The sequence below is a fragment of the Chaetodon trifascialis genome, chromosome 8, assembly GCF_039877785.1.
Source record: "Chaetodon trifascialis isolate fChaTrf1 chromosome 8, fChaTrf1.hap1, whole genome shotgun sequence".
Classification (NCBI taxonomy): domain Eukaryota; kingdom Metazoa; phylum Chordata; class Actinopteri; order Chaetodontiformes; family Chaetodontidae; genus Chaetodon; species Chaetodon trifascialis.
In genome coordinates, this window is record NC_092063.1 from 18,315,822 (window position 1) to 18,335,944 (window position 20,123).

Genomic DNA, 20,123 nt, shown 5'->3' on the forward strand with positions numbered 1-20,123 from the left:
ATTTGTATATCAAACATTTCTAAACCAAAAGACAAGTTTTAGGAGGAGATTTTTTTTTTTACTGTTTTTATGTATTTACTTATATAACTCCACCTCCTATCATGAATACATGCAATTTTAAGAATTTTAAAGCATCATCATCTTCATCATATACTGAAACCAGTGAAGGTCAGACGGGACTCGGAAGTTCAATGTGTTGTTCTCCAGTTGTTTTTTGGACCTTTGTTGATTGTGCAACACGGTGAAAAAGGACAAGACACAAGGTGGCGAGCACATGTCCCCACGTCACAGACAACGCCCCCGCCCGGCCCACTGACGCAAGTGTGGGAGCTCTTCAGGTCGCCCCGCCGCCCCGGTCACCGTTGACAGCTTCACCAAGCCAGCAGGCAGACTGATGAGCGGCAGCACGGCACTCTGGGATCTCTCTTTCTCCTCGATACAAACGCGATTTTATTCGAAATATAACACGAGTATGTTGGCTGTTTGAAAGAAAGAAAAAGATGGCACAGAAAGACACGCTGCTACACCTGTTCGCTGGAGGGTAAGTTAAAGTCATATTGATGCTGCTGCTTCAACTAAAGTAGCGATATTAATAGCTCAAAGGTAGCCTGGAGAGGTCGGGTGACCTTGGGTTACTCGGTCTACGCGAGTTACATAACCATTTTTTAAAGTCTGTATCAAACCAATTTACACGTTATTTTAACGCATTTCCAGCATGGAGCCGCTAGCCCGCATGCTAACAAACATTTAAAGGCAAGCTAGCTCGTGTTAGCACAGCTTGATCTTTCGGATGTCGTCAGACGCCTGCTTCTTTCACTGTTTTCTTTACTAGCTGACTTATTAACGATGCGAAATAACCAAGCGAACTTAATGGCCAACGTTTATGTCAACCTTTTACGTTTTAAATTCAGAACCTAGCCAACATTGTCGTGGACAATGAGCCGCCGGCAACATCCTATATTTGCATCTAACAGCTAACGTGACATCCGTGCGGAAGTTTGCTAGCTGATACCCGAAAGCTCCCGTTGGCTGGTCACATAGCACCGTTTACAGTTTGTTTGGCTCTTGTAAGTCATATTCGTCTTGCCAGTTACAACGTGATGGTCGAGATAACACGCTGTGAAAACCGACACTGTCATGTGAATTAACTCGAGACAGCGAGTTAGCGGTTAGCCGTCATGGCGCAGTGTTCTCTGTTACGTAACATTGAAGCTGCACTTAGCCAACAGGCAGAACTCCAAGCGACTCGTCGCGACCTGGCTAAAGAAAGCGATTTGTAAACCCCGAATGATAATGTACAGTACCGTGACATAACGACGAGCTGGAGGGCCTCCAGTTTATGTTAAGGTCACGTTTAAACAACCCTGGCTTGTTAAATATGACGCCATTTTACCCTTGAAGTGTTATGAAAAGCCTTTAGGTTGTTGGCTCATTTTAGCTCGTTATGACCCCGATGACCGCTTTGTTTTTCTTTCTTTCTTTTTTCTTTCTTTCTTTCTTTTCTTTTTTTTTTTTTTCCAATTTTTACAACCCAACTGAATCACATAGGCAGTTTAAAGCATGCGATATGAATGTATAGAGCAAAATGTATGTCTGCCTCTCAAGTTAGCAATTAGTCTGACAACCGGCCAAGCGTGTATGCCAACCTGCTACTTGAACAGCACCAATACGTGATACTTTCTCTCCTGCACCCACTCCCCTGGATTTCTTATCTCTGTGGTCATGGTCACAACATCTCCACAGGAAATTACGTTTTCTTACATGTATTTATTTGCCAGATTAGATTATTAATGTGCAAAAGTAAACCCAGAGTATAACTTCTCTCTAAAATGTCCAACAATCAGATTGGGGTGGGCAGGTGACTGATGATCAGTGAATGAATAATTAGGTCAGGTCTTACTAATGCTAACCTGTCTGACTCTGTCCTTCAGATACATGACTCTGCAGTCTGCTTAATCTAATCTGTTCCAGACTTCTAAGCTTGTGACTGACAAGATTATAGACACAGTGAATAAAGGATGTACCAGTGAGAGCTGTAAAGCATTAAATGAAGTAATTGTTTATGCAGAAATTGAGAAAGTGCTATCCAAAAACAGTCTTTTTGTTGGGCAGACTACTCTTTCCAAGTGCAGTTAGTGTGTGAGGTGGAAAACCCTGTGCACCAGATGTGTGGGGCGAAGTCATGGGGTATTTTTACCACAGAGCAAGAGACCTGTCTTTGACCATAATTGTTCATTCCACTCTGCCAGTAGCTCCTCAGCTTATGATGGAAAACAAAAACCTCTCTGCAGTCAGAGCTGATTCGAGTAACCTTGCAAATAGTAGAACCACTGTACTGTAAGCAGTATAGCCAATATATTACAGCCATCAGAACATGCATGTATTGACACGTGGGACATTTCTTGCTTTGTTTGCAACATCCCGACGGTCAGAATCCTAATTGTTTTTGTGATCAATTTGCAGATGTAGTGGTACGGTGGGAGCCATCGTGACCTGCCCCCTGGAGGTGTTGAAAACACGGTTGCAATCCTCCGGCCTCACCCTCAGACCCGTCTTCCAGGTCCAGCTGGGCACCCTAAGTGGCGCCGGGGTTATCCGACCAGGGACTGTTACACCAGGGCTGCTGCAGGTCCTACGGTAAGACATTTGTTTATGCTGTTGTTAGGCAAACATGCTGTGCAGGCTGTCCCTTGGGGCATCTGTATTTTTTTTTCCTTCCTACTTGCAAACACAGGGACAAAGTGTTCCCTCCTCCCTCACAGCTGGTGCACTTTGTTGTTTACCAGGACTGCCCTGTCGGGACTGTCATAATTGCTAGTAGGCCACTTTTGTAGTTATACAATGCCATCCTACTGAGTTTTACCCTATGAAGTGCTTCCTTTTGAGCTATGTCCGAGGTGTTGACAAAACAGATTTATCAAAATAGTTATTTTTGTTTGGAATAGTTGTAAAAAGTCCTTCTCAGTTCTTGTCATTTAGTCCATGGAAGCACTCTGGACAGCCTGTCTGCTTTCTGCTTAGTATTAAAAATGAAGGCCTGTAATCCTGTTCTAAAGGGAGGATTAAGCAAACAGTATCCTACTTGTATTTAGTGTCTTTAACCAGCCGTTTGGGGTAACACAAAACATGCTTTTCCACCAGGCCTGAAGATATGCATAAAATATTTTGGTGTCCGTAAAAGTGGACCTTGTATGACTCTGGTTAGGTCAGGGAAGACTGATACCCACTGACGCAGCCTCAGTGGGTCGAAATGAAAGAGGGAAGGCTTTAACTAGGGTGTTGTGTCAGTGTTGTATTGCACTCAGATGACTGGGGCCACAGACTGAACAGGTCTGGACTGGTTTCTGCTATGTCTATATGCTGAATAAGTTACACATGCCTACAGATATATTCTTTTTATGCCTGCAGAACATATAGTGCTGTGCCATTTTATGTGTTATGCAATTTTGATTTTTCATAGTTGTTAGACAGTTGTCTTTGCAGTTACACGTTTAATAATATGTAAAACATGCAGGAAATACTGTATGAACCATAAACCCCTTTTCCAGCCTTTGAGGTGTTGGGTATTGGTGAGAAAGAAGTTGAATGCCTAAACACTGCATGAGAGATGAGGTGTGCATTACAGAAACCAACACAAATTGCACTTGTACCCGCCCAATTTGCTTGGCCCCTCACCGACAAGCCAAGTGCAACCAACGGGACCAGAGTCAGTGTACAAAACTTATGCAAAACGAGCTCAAGTGAACAGAGCTGACATAACACTTGAGATGATTGCCAGAGGGAGCTATCGTGCTCATTCCCTTAATAGAATCAAGGCTAATCTTACACAGGCCTTTGCTGTAACATGTAGAGACAGGTTAACATGAACTGTAGTCTATGTGAATCAAACTCAGTGAAATATGTTTGTGTTTTTCATAATCGAGTTCTGTTTTTCATTTTGTTTCAGATCAATTCTGGAAAAAGAGGGACCAAGATCGCTTTTCCGTGGCCTGGGGCCAAACCTTGTTGGAGTGGCCCCCTCAAGGTATAGTGAAATAAGTGTCTGCACACATTTCAGTTCAGTTATATCTAGGTTGTTCATCTCATTGTTGTCCTTAACAGTGGCAGTTCTGTTTCAATGCAAAATGAGCAGGATTTTTCCTTTAAAAAAAACAAAACAAAACAATGTATAGTCTTATGCAGAAATAATCCCTCTCAATTATCGCTTATGAGCCTCTAAAAGTGTGTGGCGGTGTCAGTGTCTGCAGAGAATGTACCCTCGGCCTTCGGGACATTTCTGGGCGTAAGCCTGTGGGCAGTGGTTGTGCAGGCCTCAGCCAATAACAGTGCAGTGTGAGGCTAGTGTGGTAATGGGGCGTGTCCTTCTGGTGTCATTCAGCCAGGGGGGAGGATCCAAATTTGACTGACAAATCCTAGTCTTTCATCTTTTAGCAAAGACCTGAAACTATGTGGCAATCTCTGTGTTAATGATACCTTCCTGTTGGTGATGACACACAATGAAGTGTCCTTGTATTCAAAAACAATAAAAAAGGAGAGGCTAAGAAGACCATAAAGTGAAGCAGAGAGACGGTTTCTCCATAGAGCCTGCTGTTCCACAGGCCGCTAATCAAAGATATCATAGAGATAAAGATAGAGATAAAATAGGTTTTACTTTTAATGGGTGAAGGCATAAACGGGTGTATAAAAGGGAAGCTTTTGCCATGTCAACAACGTCTAAGTCCCCCTTAGCCTCATGGAGTTCTGTGAGTCAGCTGTTGAGTTTGTGTAGGCCACAGCATCTGTAAACAGGGGCAGGCCTCTGTATTTGATTAAACTTTTTCTAACCTTGAGACAAATAAGGAACTATCGTTTGAGGTTTGAGTTTAACAGAAGCACCAGTGAGAACAGCTGGATTAAAATTAATCTGTTTTTTTTGTGTGTGTGAAACTTTAACCGCAAGCCATAATGAAAATCCAGTTTTATGTGCGCACACCTTGTGAAGTGTCTATCACCTTTGCTCCATTTTTAGTGTCAACAAATGGTTGGTACTTTGCCCTGTTCCCTCAGGGTAGATGATCTTGGAAGTTAACTCAAAACAGTAATATAAACATAACATGAACCCTCCTCATTCAATTTCACAGGAAACGTTGATTAGACTTTGAGACTTTTCAACTGAAAAAGGTCAGGGGTTATTTAATTAATGAGTAGCTACAGCACAATCCTTTGCTCAGTAATTCCACTGCCGCTCTGGTCCACTAGCCAACTTGGACAGGCTCACATTGAGAGCAACTCTGTGGGCATCGATGGTGCCCAGTGCTTATTCAGCCCATTCTGGTGCAGTGATGGTTTGTTCCAGAAACCAAGCAGAGAGAGCAGGCATCAAGGGACAGACTACTCTGGATACACTCTGTCAAAGGCCAACACAAGTCCAAATGAAATTGTTTACATTCTTGCCCAGCTGTTATAAAACCACATTCATATCTAAGCAGTGTGTGTGTTAATCTTTACAGCTGCCTTTGTGTAGAGTTCTCACCAGTGTGTTCTCTGTGTTTCAGAGCCATTTACTTTGCTGCGTACTCGAAATCTAAAGAGACGTTCAATGGGCTGTTCGTTCCTAATAGTGGAGTGGTGCACATGTCCTCTGCTGGTGTTGCAGGTGAGCAGTCTGCACGTCAGCCTTTGTTTACATACATGTAACAGCCATAACCTGAACAGCGAAAAAATATAATTTCTAATGCTTTGAAGTGTTGAAGTGCTGCAGATAAAATAACACAATGCAAACACGAACCTTTTTTTATAGTCTATAAAATGATGAGCTATGTTTAAGGGATGCAGTGAATCCTGTGTTATGCTACAGTGTAAAACTGAATATGCTTCTTTTGTCCCCCGTCCTCAGCTTTCGTCACTAATTCTCTGATGAATCCCATCTGGATGGTCAAGACCAGGATGCAGTTGGAAAAAAAGTGTGTACACTCTCACATTCACCTTCCCCTTTGTGTGCTTAGATTTTTAGCTTTAGACTGACCGTAGTGTTCTGTCTAGATCTGTGTAAAACAATCTGACTTATTTTCGGGACTTTGTGGGAGTGAGTGTGCTCCGTATAATGTGACCTTTAACAGAGCTCCCCTGCACAGCACTGTCCTTGGACTGAGCGTGTGATCTTGCGCCATAAATACAATGCTGACGCATGGTCCTGCGTGCAGTCTATATTTGCATTACCGAGTACAGGGCAGTAGTATCGCGTGGTAACATGAACAAGTCCTTTGACCCCGCCTATAAAGAACACATTTCCTGCAGCACAAAATGACAGCTTTGTGAACGAGGCGGAAAAGGATTGAACATTTTCAAGCTAGACGAGTTACACTTTAAACCCCATAAGGAAACTCTGTGATGTTACATGCTTCCTTACAGGAGGGGAAGTTGATCTTGTCCCTTCACTTAGACAATAAACCAACAACGTCCGGTTTTAATCATTTATCAAGTAACGAATGCTAGGCAAAGTTACACTATGACTTGAAGTTTGTTGGGCTCTGGTAGATTGTGATGGTCATTCAGTATTTTTGAATGCCAGATGTGATTTTGCCACTAATAAACTTGACCTGTTTGTCCTTTTAGAGCCAGAGGAGAGAAGAAGATGAATGCACTGCAGTGTGCCCGCTATGTTTACAAAATGGAAGGGATTCGGGGCTTCTACCGAGGCCTGACTGCATCTTATGCCGGCATCTCGGAGACCATGATCTGCTTCCTCATTTACGAGACACTGAAGAAAAACCTCGCCAACAGCCAATTCACCTCCCCGAATAGTGAATGTGAGAAAGGAGCATCTGACTTCCTGAGTCTGATGATGGCAGCTGCTTTTTCAAAGGGATGCGCGTCCTGCATAGCCTACCCACACGGTAATGGTTGTCTCTTGCAACACAGCAAACTAATGTCAGGGAGAAGTATTTATTTCAGTGACTAATTTTTTTTTTTTTAACAATTTGTCTCCACAGAGGTCATTCGGACACGGCTGCGTGAGGAAGGCAGCAAGTACAAGTATTTCTTCCAGACAGGGAGGTTGATAGCAGTGGAGGAAGGCTATGCGGCTTTTTATAGAGGACTCATTCCACAGCTAATCAGACAGATCCCTAACACAGCCATCGTGCTCTCCACGTATGAACTCATTGTCCATCTGCTGGGAGACTCCAAGTGAAAAAATGCCTGAAAGTTAGGGGTTTCCTGACGAACGATGGATGCCACAGAAAACCCAAGACACGCTGGGCAAGAGACTTTTGAAAATGCAGCACATACATTTATTTTTTCCCCAATGTGGTGCTACAGAGACTTTACGGTGGAACTGAAGCAGGTTGTGCTGTTATCCAAAGAGCTAAATACTTTATTTTAGTCAGTTTGTCGTTAGGAGTTTATCAAAATTTCTCAAGAATTCAAGGTACTTTTATTAAAACTCCAAGCCTGTGAAAAAGGTCATCTTCATAGAGGACTAGTGTTAAGTTAACTAAATTATTTTATGTTTCGTTATATTATGACAGCGTATGTTTTCTTTTATCAGTGGTAAATGTACCAACATGACTGTGCAGGTTGACTCATTTAGTTAATGATGGGAAGGGTTCAGATGAAGTGCTAGTAATAGTGCTGTTCTTTGCAAGGTAGTGACCACACAGATCATTTTGAGATTTCTGTTTCACAAATACAATGTTCTGGTTTTGAAGTTGGAATTACAGAGATTTTTCATATATATCTATATATATATATAACACACACACATATATACACACACATATACATATGTGTGTGTATATATATATGGTCTTTGTGAAAAAGACAGTCACCTTTTACAATATAAAAATATATTGAGAACTCTGATGCTTATTTGACCAGTGGCTCAATAAAATGCATCAAGAAACTACATCAGTTGATGGTTGACCTGAATACTTATGAAATGACTGTTAATACAAAAATCTGTCTTTACTGTAATATAAGCACATGGTTAGAGCAGTGTTGTTGCACTGTGAAGATGCCTCAGTAGCTGACATATGTGAGGGGCGTAGTTGGCCTGTAACTTGCGGAGTGTGTATCTTTTTTGTCAGTAATGCAGTAATACCTGCTTCAACTACAATCACAGATCTCGAAACAAGTCTTCCACATTTCTGTCTCCTCATATCGTGCCTATAAAACATATTCACCCCATGGACTTTTTTTTGCCTTTATTGTTTTCTAACATTGAATCATGGTGGAAGAAATCAGGCTGGATCAACATTTGAACTAGTGAAAGGAAAGGGGGACATTTTGGCCTAAATCAAATACAAATATAAAAGGCAAAATGCGTAAGTAATCACCCCTTTTAAGTCCGTATTTAATTATAAAGGCATCTTTGGCAGGATTTAATCTTGTGTCAGTGTGTATAGTAGGTCCATATTAGTTTTATACATGTAGATACTGCAGTTTGTATCTGCTCTTTGTTAAACTGACCACGGCCTGTCAAGTTGCACAGGGGCCGCAACTCAACAGTTTTACGAGTCCTACCACAAATTATTGATTGCAGTAAGGTCTGGCATGTTCAGGACTCTAATGTTGTTTTGGAGCCTCTGTGGCTGGTATGGAAAGAACAACCCCGAGTCCAAAAAAGTTGCGATGCTGTGACTGCCAACCTTTTTGACATAAACTTTATTGAAAACAGTACATAGACAACATATTCAACCTTTTACCTCATCAACTGTTTTGTAAATATCTGCTTATTCTGAGTTTGAGGCAGCAACATGTTTCAAACATGTTGGGAAAGGAGCAACTAAAGACTGAGAAATTGTGGAATGTTCCAAAAACACCTGTTTGGATCATTCCACAGGTAAACAGGTTCACTGGTAACAGCTGATAGTATCACGATTGGGTGTGACAGGGGCATCCTGGAAAGGCTCAGTCGTTCACAAGAAAGGATGGAGCGAGGTTCACCACTTTGTGAACACATAATTGTATGACTACATGGTCTCAGGGACACGTCATAAATCCATTGTCGGTAAACACAGTTTGCAAATGGCTGCATTCTGTTTACGTTTTACACAGCTCCCCAGATTTTATGGGGAATGTGAGTTGCAGCTTTTTCACAGTATTTTCTTGTCCGTTACCAAAGTTAAAGTTTCAAGTTGAATTTACCAGCTTAAAACTGAAATTGCTGGCAAGTTTCCAATTAAAACATTCCTGTTTTTTGGTTCTGCCCACATGACACGAATGCAGCATTAACTCTGACCTATATTTACTTATCAGCAAAGCACACCATGTTCAAGTTAGGCCATGCCAGGGCAGGTGTAGTAGGTGCACTTACAATCAGAGGGCTGTTTATGAGACAATAACAAGTTGTATAAGCACTGTTATCTGTAAATGGGCTTAGTTTACATTCTGCTGTTTTACACAGCATCCCAACTTTTTTGGAGTCAGGTTTGTAAATCTTCTCTCAAGTTGCAGATTACTTTTAGACTGAGGCAGGTTCTTCGGACATGTCTGTTTTGCGAGGTTCATTTTCCAAACTACCCTCAAAAGCCTTCCTGGACAGGGCCTTGGGGAGGGGTCTCTGTTCATGATGACTAGTGGCCATGGACATAAGTCACGGACCTAAATTAACTACTTCAAATGCAAACACATTTGGTTACAATACAAAAAAAGCCACCCTGGCCCACAGGAAATCCTAGTCATCTATGACAGGAAAATGACATGTAAAATGGAAAAAAGTGCCTCTGGCCACTCGTCACTTGGTGTCTGAAACAATCTGACAACAGCCATGAATAAGCGAAATGTTTTCCTCCCGTTGTGGTTTTGGTTGAGTCATCCACATGGACTTGCCCAACTTGGAAGGAAAGGCTCATGACCAAATAGTTTTATGTGGGAGGACCGCAGCAGAATTGTGTTGGTGTGAATTCTCTGAATGGTGGATGTTTGTTTCATGACTACAACAATGACGGAGCTGCTGGTCCCCTATCGACGCCCGCTCCTTCCACTCACTGTGAAATGTTTACAACAGGCTACCACTTCCTAAAACATCACCCTTTATAAAGGATCTAATTAATTATTTTATTAATGCTAACAAATCATAAACTAGTGCTTTATAGATCAGTTAGAAGCAATTTATAAGAATGACTTAAAGGCTGCCAGGTTGCACAAAATCCCTTTTGCTGTTGTTTCTCTTCCGTATTAGAAGAGTATTGGGTCTAAATTTTTTAATACATCGTCAGTTCACCAGCTATGAAAGTTAATAAAAATATTAAATAAATTCTTAGAACAACAATCCATCTGTCTTTATAGTATGAATTTCCCTGATTTTGGTGCTTATGGTGCACTGTGAAAACCCTGAGTTCATGATAAACCAATATATAAATCACATTGTTGTTACTGAAACAAACAGCTCAACAAATTCAAAATGAATTTTAGAAAAAAGAAGAAGAAATAAATGTTTGATTTTAAAGCTCCTCCAGAGCCACAGTAGACATAACACACTGCTTTCACAGGGTGAGGAGCAGGAACCATGACCAGTAAACTGACGATCAGAGGTAAAATCTGTGGACTGTCCCGTTAAGACAATTACATTTCTGTATTTCTATAAAAGTTGCTTTGTTGGTCAAATCAAGCCAACCTGGGACCCAGGCTTTGTAGCTACGCCCCTGACCAGAGTCGTGACTCTCCATAAGCAGAAAGCTAATAGGTTTAACTGCAGCTCTGCGGCTTGTGGTGACCTCTGTCTGCCGCAGGGAGAACACCTCAGTGTCGCGAGATCTCCCTGACTGTTGACGTGAGAATGGCGGCGTGACGACATGTAGCTTTTCTTACCCCACCAGCCTCATGAACATCACATTATTGAGACAGTCACCGGGACGCACCGGCAGCCTCGTTTTATCTCGTGGAGCTGTGAATGCAGTATTTACTTTGTAAATGCAGTAACGTTAGCGATGCTCAGTTCTCGAGAATGTCGTTAACTCGCGCTTTACGTTTTAGTTGCTCAAAGTTGCCCAGCCGTTAGCCGTCACTCCAGTTAGCCGTGAGCTAGCTAATGTCTCGTGCAATCACTAGCTTAGTTTACAACGGCTGTCAGCATCGTCACCACGACAACGGGCATCCTTCCCACCCGGCCGTCTGATGGAAGGGTGAGGGGAACTATGCTGAGATTCCTCCATATCCTGTTAACGGGTAAGCCAAGGTAGCAATTAGTGCCTAGCTAAGCTTGTTAGCCAGCTAACTAACTCTGAAGCAGGACCAGCGAGTTTGCTTATGGTTCATGTGCTTATGCAACGGGATAATTGAGCCAGCAAACATTTGAGCTCTCGTTAGCGCCATTGGTTCTGGCTTTGCATTCGTCAAAGAAAACCCTGTTTTCTCGTATTTCTGACAAGCTGTTGTGAGTTATGAAGTGACTTAGCGCTGGTATTAGCATTGGAGTGTACACTCAGTTAGCAGCTTTATTGGGTCCACCTAGCTAAGATTAAAGCAGTCTAGCTAAATTGAACAACCCTTAATAAATACTTCTCACAAAGGTTATAGTGTGCCCTGTTTGTTTTAAAAGGTATGGTAATTTTGGTAGCTGTAATTTGTGGTTTTGTTGAAATGTATTGTGTTATATTGAGGGACAGGGTTAAAGAAACATCTCTCTGTGTATCGCAACACTGTTGAACAACATCACTCCACAGCCTCTGACATGATGACAAAGTTTAGTCAACACCTCTGAAAAATAATTTCACACAGAACTGAACTCCCTGATGAAGGGGGCATTCATTGCATTGCGCTGTTGTTGACATTTTGATAGATTTTAATCTGTATTTTCCTGATAATAATTCATGTAATTTCCTTACAGGTTTGTTAGGTGTCCTGTGGGATAGAGTCACTGCTTTTGGTAAGCCTGGGATTGACAGAAACCTGCTGCATTGACAGCCGTTCCCATACTTTCTGTCTCTTCAGCAGTTTTGTCTCTGATCCACAGGTGGGGTCAGACTGGTGGATGGGGACAACAAGTGTTCAGGCAGAGTTGAGGTACGCCGCCATGACCAGTGGGGGACTGTTTGTGACCACGGCTGGGACCTCCGGGAGGCCGACGTGGTGTGCCTGGAGCTGGGCTGTGGCTTAGCTGAATCTGCCCTTCATGGTGCAGTATTTGGTGCAGGCAGGGGAGAGATCTGGCTGCGGCATGTCCAGTGCTCTGGACATGAGTCCAGTTTGACACGCTGCGCTGTTGTCCTCCACAGCAACTCCTATTGCACCCATGAGAATGATGCAGGGGTGAAATGCTCAGGTGAGACTCTGCTGTACTGATGTGTTTCATCTACCGAGGAGCAGTGTCAGGTGGTTGACTGAGTGATTTCTGCTGGGTTGATTCATAGAGGCTGTTCTGGTTTTTGACCACTTAGAAATTCTGTAGATACAGTTTTCATGATACTCTAGAATTTAATCTTTGAGTTGATACGTGTAAACTCTCCAGCCTATGAAGAGTAACCTGGACGTTGCAATTTCCCAAATGTGATAATCAAGCCAATACCTGCAATAGACAGATATCATCTGGGACACTGAGCCATGTAAATTTGGTATGCTGCAATTTCTCATGGCCAGGTCAAAGTGTCATGTGTCAAATTTGACCAGCATGGATTCCATTCAGTTTACCAGAAGACTTCTGACATTAGCAGAAAACAGACCACAGCAGCATAAGCAGCAAAGACCGACATGTATCATTCATGAACACTGCGATCTGTAAATGATAATTTTGTGAACATGTTGTCTTTACTCCCAGGTACCCTTTTAACACCCACCCTCACCCTGCTGTCGCCTCACACTGTGTTTTCTCCCGGGGAGGCGGTTCGCTTCGGCTGCAGTGTTCCACTGGGTCACCACCTCAGTGACTTCCATCTGTATAAGCATGGAGTGTCCACGCCGCTGGTTACACAGAGGGCGGACCAGACCCAGGCCAGAGTGGAGCTGACGCTGTCTGACATAGAGGCCTTCCACCAGGGCAGCTACAGTTGTCGGTACAGGATCAAGGGCGGCTTCCCTTCTCAGCTGCTCAGCTCTCCACCCAGCAACTCCATCAACATCACTGTTGGTGAGTCATAACCACATTGTCTAATACTTATTAGTTACATATTACTCTGTTGCACCAATGCTGCTTATGATAGCACATTGTTTTGTTATGCAATCTATAGACTTTGAGTCTTCTGCGTTCACGCCAATTTTGATTTTAATCTCTCCTAAGTCTCTTGTCTTGAATCAGGTTTGATTTCATTTTATTACATTTCTTTACTCTTAACTAACAGCATACCAAACATTTTGGATTTGAGTATGGAAGTTCATTGTTGACCTTTGTGAATAATCTGTGTAACTAGTTTGCTAGTTTTTCTGAACTTTCAACTGCATCTCACTGTTAAAGACAGTCACTGTCTCAATACAGGAGGCATTCAGGCACAGGTTTGGACATAGTTCACCCGCATTCAGGCTGCACTCAGCCCAAAACACAGTCACTGTAGTTGTACATGTAAAAAAGAAGACAAAACACAAGTGTTAAAAAATACACTTCATGTCATGTTTACACTTATGTAATGCGAGCAGTTACGCAGCCTGTGTACCCATCTGGTTTGATTAGAATAGAAGTTCATCAGAAACGTGTGAGATGGAAGGCTGAAACACAAAGCTGCAAAAAAACTGGTTAAGTGGCTCTTCTGAGCTGAGCTCATTGTAGCTTTGTTGCATATAATTGTTGTTTCAGCTGATGTTCTAATTTGTCTAGTTGTTCCACGTGATACTCAATAGCAAAAATCTAGAGTCAACAGAGATGGCTGTGACCTTATTGAAAAGGCTATTTTATAGTAGAATATTTTGTAAAAACCTTCAGTGGTCAGGTGGAATATTTTAGTTTTAAGGCTGAAGCCCAAGTTGGATCTTGTCTTTCTCAAAACTCTGTATTCATGTAAATAACCTAATTCTTTTTTGACTGATCACAGTGGAGCTCCTGACTCCCCATCACTGGTACAACACGTCCACTGAGGCTCCGGGTGGTTCGGTCCTTAAAGGCCACAGTTTTAACATCACCTGCTCCACCCCGCAGCAGTACCCTGGAGGCTCCTTCCAGCTCCGTCTGATCCGCTCCAACGGCACAGTGCGCCAGTCCCTGCCTGCCCTCACCCCATCTGTCACTTTCACCTTCCCCAACGCCCAGAGCTCCAACGAGGGCTACTACTACTGCCTGTATCGGGTCCAGTTGGGTGGACGCACCTTTGTCTCCAGAGAAAGCCAGCCCCTGCCGATAGCTATCAGAGGTGAGTAGATAGATAGATAGATAGATAGATAGATAGATAGATAGATAGATAGATAGATAGATAGATAGATAGATAGATAGATCGGTGTAAAGAATGGCATACTGTATGTATGTGATATGTAATTGAAACCTGAGTAGTATCTACAGGTTTTCTGTGTTTCTCTTGCTTGCAACTGGACTTCAGCTGCAAAAACTGAAAATCAGTTTGTGGCAGTGGCAGAGGAAATTCCATCTATGAAGGACCATCCTGTATGTAACTCCTCTCGCCCTCAGATCCAGATCCAGTACTGAGTCCAATGGTGATCAGCTGGCTCGTGTCTGGCCTGACATTTGTTGTAGCCGTCGTTGTTATAATCATTGTGGCCAAGGTACTGTGTAACAAGGAGAAGAAGCCCTCTGAGCTGGAGCGAGAGACCAGAACCTGTAAGTCCTCTATTTCACCAGAAGCCTTTAAGCTTTAGACAGAACTATGATCTTTGGAAAACATCCTGGATGTGTAACCAGAGTAACAGATGTGCTTCTGCCTACAGGTGTGGACAACACTTATGTCGCCTTATCAATTAACAAGCTATGACGGGGTCTCCAGGCAACAGATCACTAAGGTATATTCATACATATAGTATGAAATAGTATTATGTAGTTTTTATTTCTTATGCGTTTGCATCAGTAAATCTAGAGATTTATTGAATTCCTTGGAGCTTTCTTTTGTCTTCACCTGGACCTTTTGGATACAGGGTATTTATACTACAATCAGCTGAATTACCTTGATGCACATAAGTGATCTCCATTTAGATAACTGTGACTTCTAAAACTAATTGGCACCAGTAACCGTGTCAGTATTCTTAATTGTACACCACTAGTGAACTGAAGTGAAGTATTTTCTGTTTCTATCATAAACAGACCGAAGGCTAACGCTGTGTCCATCATGGATTCAGTCAGTAGGGGACATCACACAGAACCAACCAGCTTGGTCAGTCCTCCATCACACCTTTGGAAAAGACACCACGTGGACTGAGTTCAGCGCAGTTTTTACTGGACTCTAACAGGGTTGGGTAATATGATGGTATATACCGTGTGACAGTATAGATTTGGCAATACCTTTTCCATCACGGGTGCTATATATTCGGAGCAGGCTATATGGATAATCAGGGCTGGATTCTCATGTGATCTTTCTGCCTCGCAAGGTAATGTGATTTGGGTAGCGGGACTACTTAAATGAGCATGACAGGTGGTGGCAGTAACGCACCACTACACTGGTTTACCAACCGCCACAGAAGAAGAGAATGACAAAAAAACATGGAGGAGGAGAGTGAAATTATGAATACAGAGCAGGAGACATCACAACCAACCCAAGATGAGGGAGAAGAACTTGTTACTAAAAATGGTGCAACTTCTGATATGTGGACTTGGAAAATCTGACACGGTGTGATTATATTAAACCATTTCTTGATTGAATTTACAGAACAGTTACTGTATCAAGACGAATAGTGTCACCATAATCTAAAATTCCATATACCATGAGAGAAGACTTTGGCCATATTGCCCACCCCCAATCCAAAATAGACCCTAGACTGCACTGCAGTCTTCTTTCATGCCAAACTTGAGGCTAATGTTATTGCTGGGACAATAGGCTTTAAAGCTTTGTATCATGGTGAGATGTAAGCTAAGAGCCACAGATGACTGACAAACAGCAAAAACTATTTCCAGTTCAAAGTCATCTTTGTAGTCTTGGTTCAAGCTAGACTTCACTCTCACTCTGACTTGGCTACTGCCACAACTACAAATGGAGTGGAAAACTGCTAAAAAAAACAAAAACAAACCTAAACTGGGGAAACTGTGACAAAGCTTCCTCAGGTCTTTGTATATATCCATTTTAAAAACATTGTTTTATATTTATTACCACTGGCTCCACTACCATATTATGTACTCACTTAATACTACTTAATAATACTCACACTACAGATCAACAATCCTTCAAGGATCAGAACTTGTTTTTGTACCTTAAGACTAACCCTACTATGCATCTTATGTCATTTACAATAATACATTACTGCATTAAAATGTGTAAATAGAAGCTGTAGTTGATTAAAATGCTGCTGTTGTTGGAGCTTCTGGGCTCAATCAGTTTTGTTTGACGTTGTACAAATATTACTTCATGAACCGTAGGTTGATTTATAGCATCGGATCAAACTACACAAGCGCTCGAAGACGCTTTTAACAATATACGTTTTTTTAATGGAGACACCCTCAATTATTTAAACGTTACAAATTTATTTTAGCTCCTTAATAAAGTACTTGAAGCTTCAAATGTTTACATATACAAGCTCTTTTATAGTTAAACAAAGGGCAGTACAAAAAGAATGATGACACTAAAATCCAGATTGTAAAAGTAGGATTATGTAGTACACAAGTGTGATATCTGTGACTCTACTGAAACAAAGTATAAACATGGCATTACAGCTCGTATAAACAGTGCAATTAGCAATTTTATCCCCAGATAAAACCTGTCCCCAAATATGTATTAAGCTGTTAAAAAACAAACAATTACATCCCAGTTATTCTTAAAAAAACACTGTAGTTTGATAAAATTATTTCTGATAACTGACAAAAGGAAGCATTAGACACCCAGGTACTAGAACACCAAAAAAAGAACATTATGGGATGCTAGATAAATCTGTTGCAGTACCTTTGCTTTGAACTGCAGGTTAATACTGTGACAAAAGCCTGTTTTTTTTGGTTTTTTTTGGCCGATATGGACACATTTTGTTCAATGTCTTTTTATTGCTAAGAAAAATAAAAAGTTGCTTAAAATCGGGTAAATCTGGTAATTGTCTTGATGGCATCTCAAATTTAAACAGTGGTCTATTACACATCATGAGGGATTTGTGTTGATGTGTAATTATTGGACGCTGTCTGTCGAGAATTGTATGGTTTTGATGAAAGTGTTATCATCTCCAAAACCTCAACAGATCTCACTGAAACCATCTGTACAGCTAATCAGCTGCTGTCCAGGTAAGATGCAGCGACGAGTGAGTGATGCAGTGTCTTTTTAAAGTGGCATCCTCATCTAGCCGTGGTGCTGCAGTGAAGCCTGGTGACAGTTATATATTCTTCATATAAACATAAGCAAGCAAATCAACAGCACTAACAACGCACGCAAATATTGCTTCAGTCACAATTTCAGCAATGTCTAAAATAAAGCCATTAGCCAAAAATACATTCCTTCAATAAAATGAACAATAAAATAACCTGTAACTCAAGTTAAATGACTTTTAAAAAGAATCATTCAATTCCTTTGAGGGATTTGTTTATCTCCATACTGGAGAAAACTATGTAGAGGAAGACTGCGACAGCCAGGAAGAACACAAACTGGACCCACAGTGGGATGAGGCGAGACGACTTTGGTGCCTTTGGAGCATCTTCAGACTTCATGGGCGTCGATTTCAAATAGGCGTTTCTGTACGTGGACGGCGTGTCGTACATGTGAGGCCTGAAAAAGAGGGAATTTTACTGTTGTGTGCAGCTGAGGTGGAGCTAATTTTAACTATTTTATATACTACTGGGCAGTTTAACACGCAGAAGTACATTACATTTATAAGCTCATCATAAGGTTTGTGTGTAAAATCTTGATTTTTAAAGTAACCAGTAACTATCAAATAAATGCAGTGGAGCAAAGGTTCCAGTACTTGTCCCTGTATTGTAATGGAGTAGAAATATAAAGTAGCATGACGCGGAAACACTCAAGTATAGTGCTTGAGTACACAAGTACCTCTTCTTGAAGAGCACATCTGTGTGACTCAAACAGGTGACACAAACAATTTAACAAAACTGATGACATCTGATGACACGACTTGACTTACCCATCAACAAAATCCCTCCCTCTGTATTCAGGCTTTGACCTTGAGTAGCTTGAGTAGGACGGCCTGAAGAGAGACATAAAGCAGAACGTATGTGACGATTTTGTTTCACTGGTCACCAACAGGTTGTATGATTGTAACTTACTCGTGTTCAAATGGCCTCTCAGTCCACTCTGGTCTTGACCTCAGGTAAGACCCACTGAACACGCAAGAAAGAAGTGATGTCAGATTGATCTGTATTTGCTGTATTTGCTCATTTGATTTACTGAAATAGAGGAAAGGCAGAGAGTGTTTGGAGTGAATAATAGAGGACTGACCTGTCTCCGGCACATTCGCTCCTCACCTGAAAAATTGGAAGCAGTGATAATAAGTTAATAGAAACAATTCATACCTACAGCATATGTTCAACAACTGCTTTAGTATTAAGAATTAAGTCCTATTTTTCATATTTCTGAAAGGCCTTTTTTTCCCAAACATTCATCATCAATATTCTCTTTAATTCCAAAGTGCCATCGGGCAGCAGTGAAATAAGTTACTGAAATAACTGATATTAATTCTTGAACAGGGATACTTACAGGTGTCCTGTAAACATACGTGACCTCCTCCTCTGAAATGACACAAACACAAGGCTACATGTCAACACAAGCGTACATTTCCATTACAACACTCCCCTGCACATCACTAAATTGAATCCACGCGAGTTCAGTAAGTATATTTATATAAGGACACCTGGACTCCTCTTAACAAAGGTACGTGGCTTGTTAATTTGAACAGCAGCACAGATGTTTCCAGTTCTGTGCATTGGCGTTGCTAGGGTCTCTTGGGGCTCCAAGCAAGAAATCCCTGGGGCCCCCACCCCATCCGTGCACACCACAAAAATTTGCACACATAAATGCACAATTTCCGGGACATTTCTGGTTCTCAAAGTGAGGTCCAGGGACCAACAGAGGTCCCTGAAAGCCCAGGCCTATCAATAATTGTTATTGTAAATAAGTGGCCGGGCGCTCCAAACAACTGCCTGGCTTGCCTGTCCGCAAGCCCCGCCCCTGGTTCTTGGTTCCTGGCTTTATATATTCATCATATAAAGTCTGTAACATCAGAGAATATGGCAAGAACAACACTGTTAATAATGACTAAACTCTTCCTGCCGTGAAAGGGACACTCAACAGGTTTGACACATGAAGATGCATTCATTCCTCATATTTCCCACAGAAGCCTGTGGGAGCTGCTTTACAGGAAGTGTGACAATGCCCTGTTCAGTGTAAATCACTGGTATCTGTAAACTCTGAGGAAAGTGAAACCAAACATAATTAGAGGTCTGGCACACTTGTGGCTGTCTTTCAACCTTTTGAACACTCGCCTCTGTGTGCTCTGTACGTGTATTTATCACAGTAAGATTTCAGTGGTCACTGCTGATCAGAGTGTGGGGAACAAATGTCAGTTACCTTCTTCTCTGTAGTAGGTCCTGTCATTTGATGGTGTCGTCCTTTTCCCTTTGGCCATGGCCTCTTTCAGCTTTCTCTCATACAGGCTTCTGGTGGAGTCTGTACAAAACAGTAACACACGACGTACATTTCAGAAAAATTAACACGTGTACACAGAGGAATCCAACCAATACCGCAGAAGTAAAGTTAGCTGAGTGGACACTCAGACAGGAGACAGGAGGCCTGTGAAGTTAGCTGGCGTGAGCGCTGTTTCAACACATAGTGACCGTTCAGTCTGAGCCACTCACCGACCACGGGCCCGTGCTTTATCCCGTATTCATCGAGCAGGTCACTAATTTCCTGTGCAGACTTACTACCGAGCGACGACATTGTTTTAACTCGAGCTATTCGTTCAGTTTTCTGTGTTCAGTGGTGTTTATCGTAGTTTCGGTCACGCTGTTCCTCTTACGCTCGTTTCAGTTGCTAAAATAGAAACAACAACCATGTCCCCGCCCACCGACAGTGGCCGGAGGCTCGTTTTGTTGCACATTACGTAGCGTCCCTGCTCTGTGGAGTCGAACGGCACCT

At 42.0% G+C, this 20,123-nt stretch overlaps 3 protein-coding genes across 4 annotated transcripts; 2 read left to right on the forward strand and 1 right to left on the reverse strand.

The window, feature by feature from the left end:
* Window positions 1-361: 361 nt before the first annotated feature.
* slc25a33 (solute carrier family 25 member 33) lies at window positions 362-8,165 on the forward strand. Its single transcript, XM_070969226.1, has 7 exons — window positions 362-541; window positions 2,464-2,637; window positions 3,947-4,024; window positions 5,535-5,635; window positions 5,876-5,942; window positions 6,595-6,875; window positions 6,972-8,165. Exons 1-7 carry the CDS (start codon window positions 501-503, stop codon window positions 7,169-7,171), a joined length of 942 nt encoding a protein of 313 aa, XP_070825327.1. The 5' UTR covers window positions 362-500; the 3' UTR covers window positions 7,172-8,165.
* Window positions 8,166-10,724: 2,559 nt separating this feature from the next.
* Window positions 10,725-17,070, forward strand: LOC139335206 (scavenger receptor cysteine-rich domain-containing protein DMBT1). Of its 2 annotated transcripts, XM_070968708.1 has the most exons (8): window positions 10,725-11,148; window positions 11,810-11,848; window positions 11,936-12,244; window positions 12,737-13,045; window positions 13,941-14,255; window positions 14,528-14,677; window positions 14,785-14,856; window positions 15,155-17,070. In XM_070968708.1, the coding sequence occupies exons 1-7, from the start codon at window positions 11,118-11,120 to the stop codon at window positions 14,826-14,828; spliced, it is 1,197 nt and encodes a 398-aa protein (XP_070824809.1). In that variant the 5' UTR covers window positions 10,725-11,117; the 3' UTR covers window positions 14,829-14,856; window positions 15,155-17,070. The 2 variants fall into 2 exon arrangements, with proteins under 2 accessions (XP_070824809.1, XP_070824810.1); XM_070968709.1 differs by lacking the exons at window positions 14,528-14,677; window positions 14,785-14,856; window positions 15,155-17,070 and adding an exon at window positions 14,320-14,402 and having other exon boundaries at window positions 10,744-11,148; window positions 13,941-14,259.
* LOC139335207 (lamina-associated polypeptide 2, isoforms beta/delta/epsilon/gamma) lies at window positions 16,462-20,059 on the reverse strand. Its single transcript, XM_070968710.1, has 7 exons — window positions 19,844-20,059; window positions 19,557-19,655; window positions 18,687-18,718; window positions 18,429-18,454; window positions 18,257-18,310; window positions 18,115-18,177; window positions 16,462-17,744 (listed from the first exon to the last, which is right to left on the reverse strand). The coding sequence occupies exons 1-7, from the start codon at window positions 19,923-19,925 to the stop codon at window positions 17,537-17,539; spliced, it is 564 nt and encodes a 187-aa protein (XP_070824811.1). The 5' UTR covers window positions 19,926-20,059; the 3' UTR covers window positions 16,462-17,536.
* Window positions 20,060-20,123: the final 64 nt, after the last annotated feature.

Coding starts and splice junctions, on each gene's coding strand:
- LOC139335206 (XM_070968708.1), top strand. CDS start 11,118: ATGCTGAGATTCCTCCATATCCTGTTAACGG. Junction 13,046..13,940: donor CTCCATCAACATCACTGTTG/GTGAGTCATAAC, acceptor GACTGATCACAG/TGGAGCTCCTGACTCCCCAT. Junction 14,678..14,784: donor GGAGCGAGAGACCAGAACCT/GTAAGTCCTCTA, acceptor TTCTGCCTACAG/GTGTGGACAACACTTATGTC.
- LOC139335207 (XM_070968710.1), bottom strand. CDS start 19,925: ATGTCGTCGCTCGGTAGTAAGTCTGCACAGGAAATTAGTGACCTGCTC. Junction 19,656..19,843: donor AAAGCACGGGCCCGTGGTCG/GTGAGTGGCTCA, acceptor TGTTTTGTACAG/ACTCCACCAGAAGCCTGTAT. Junction 18,719..19,556: donor GACCTACTACAGAGAAGAAG/GTAACTGACATT, acceptor GTGTCATTTCAG/AGGAGGAGGTCACGTATGTT.
- slc25a33 (XM_070969226.1), top strand. CDS start 501: ATGGCACAGAAAGACACGCTGCTACACCTGTTCGCTGGAGG. Junction 4,025..5,534: donor GTTGGAGTGGCCCCCTCAAG/GTATAGTGAAAT, acceptor TCTGTGTTTCAG/AGCCATTTACTTTGCTGCGT. Junction 6,876..6,971: donor CTGCATAGCCTACCCACACG/GTAATGGTTGTC, acceptor TTGTCTCCACAG/AGGTCATTCGGACACGGCTG.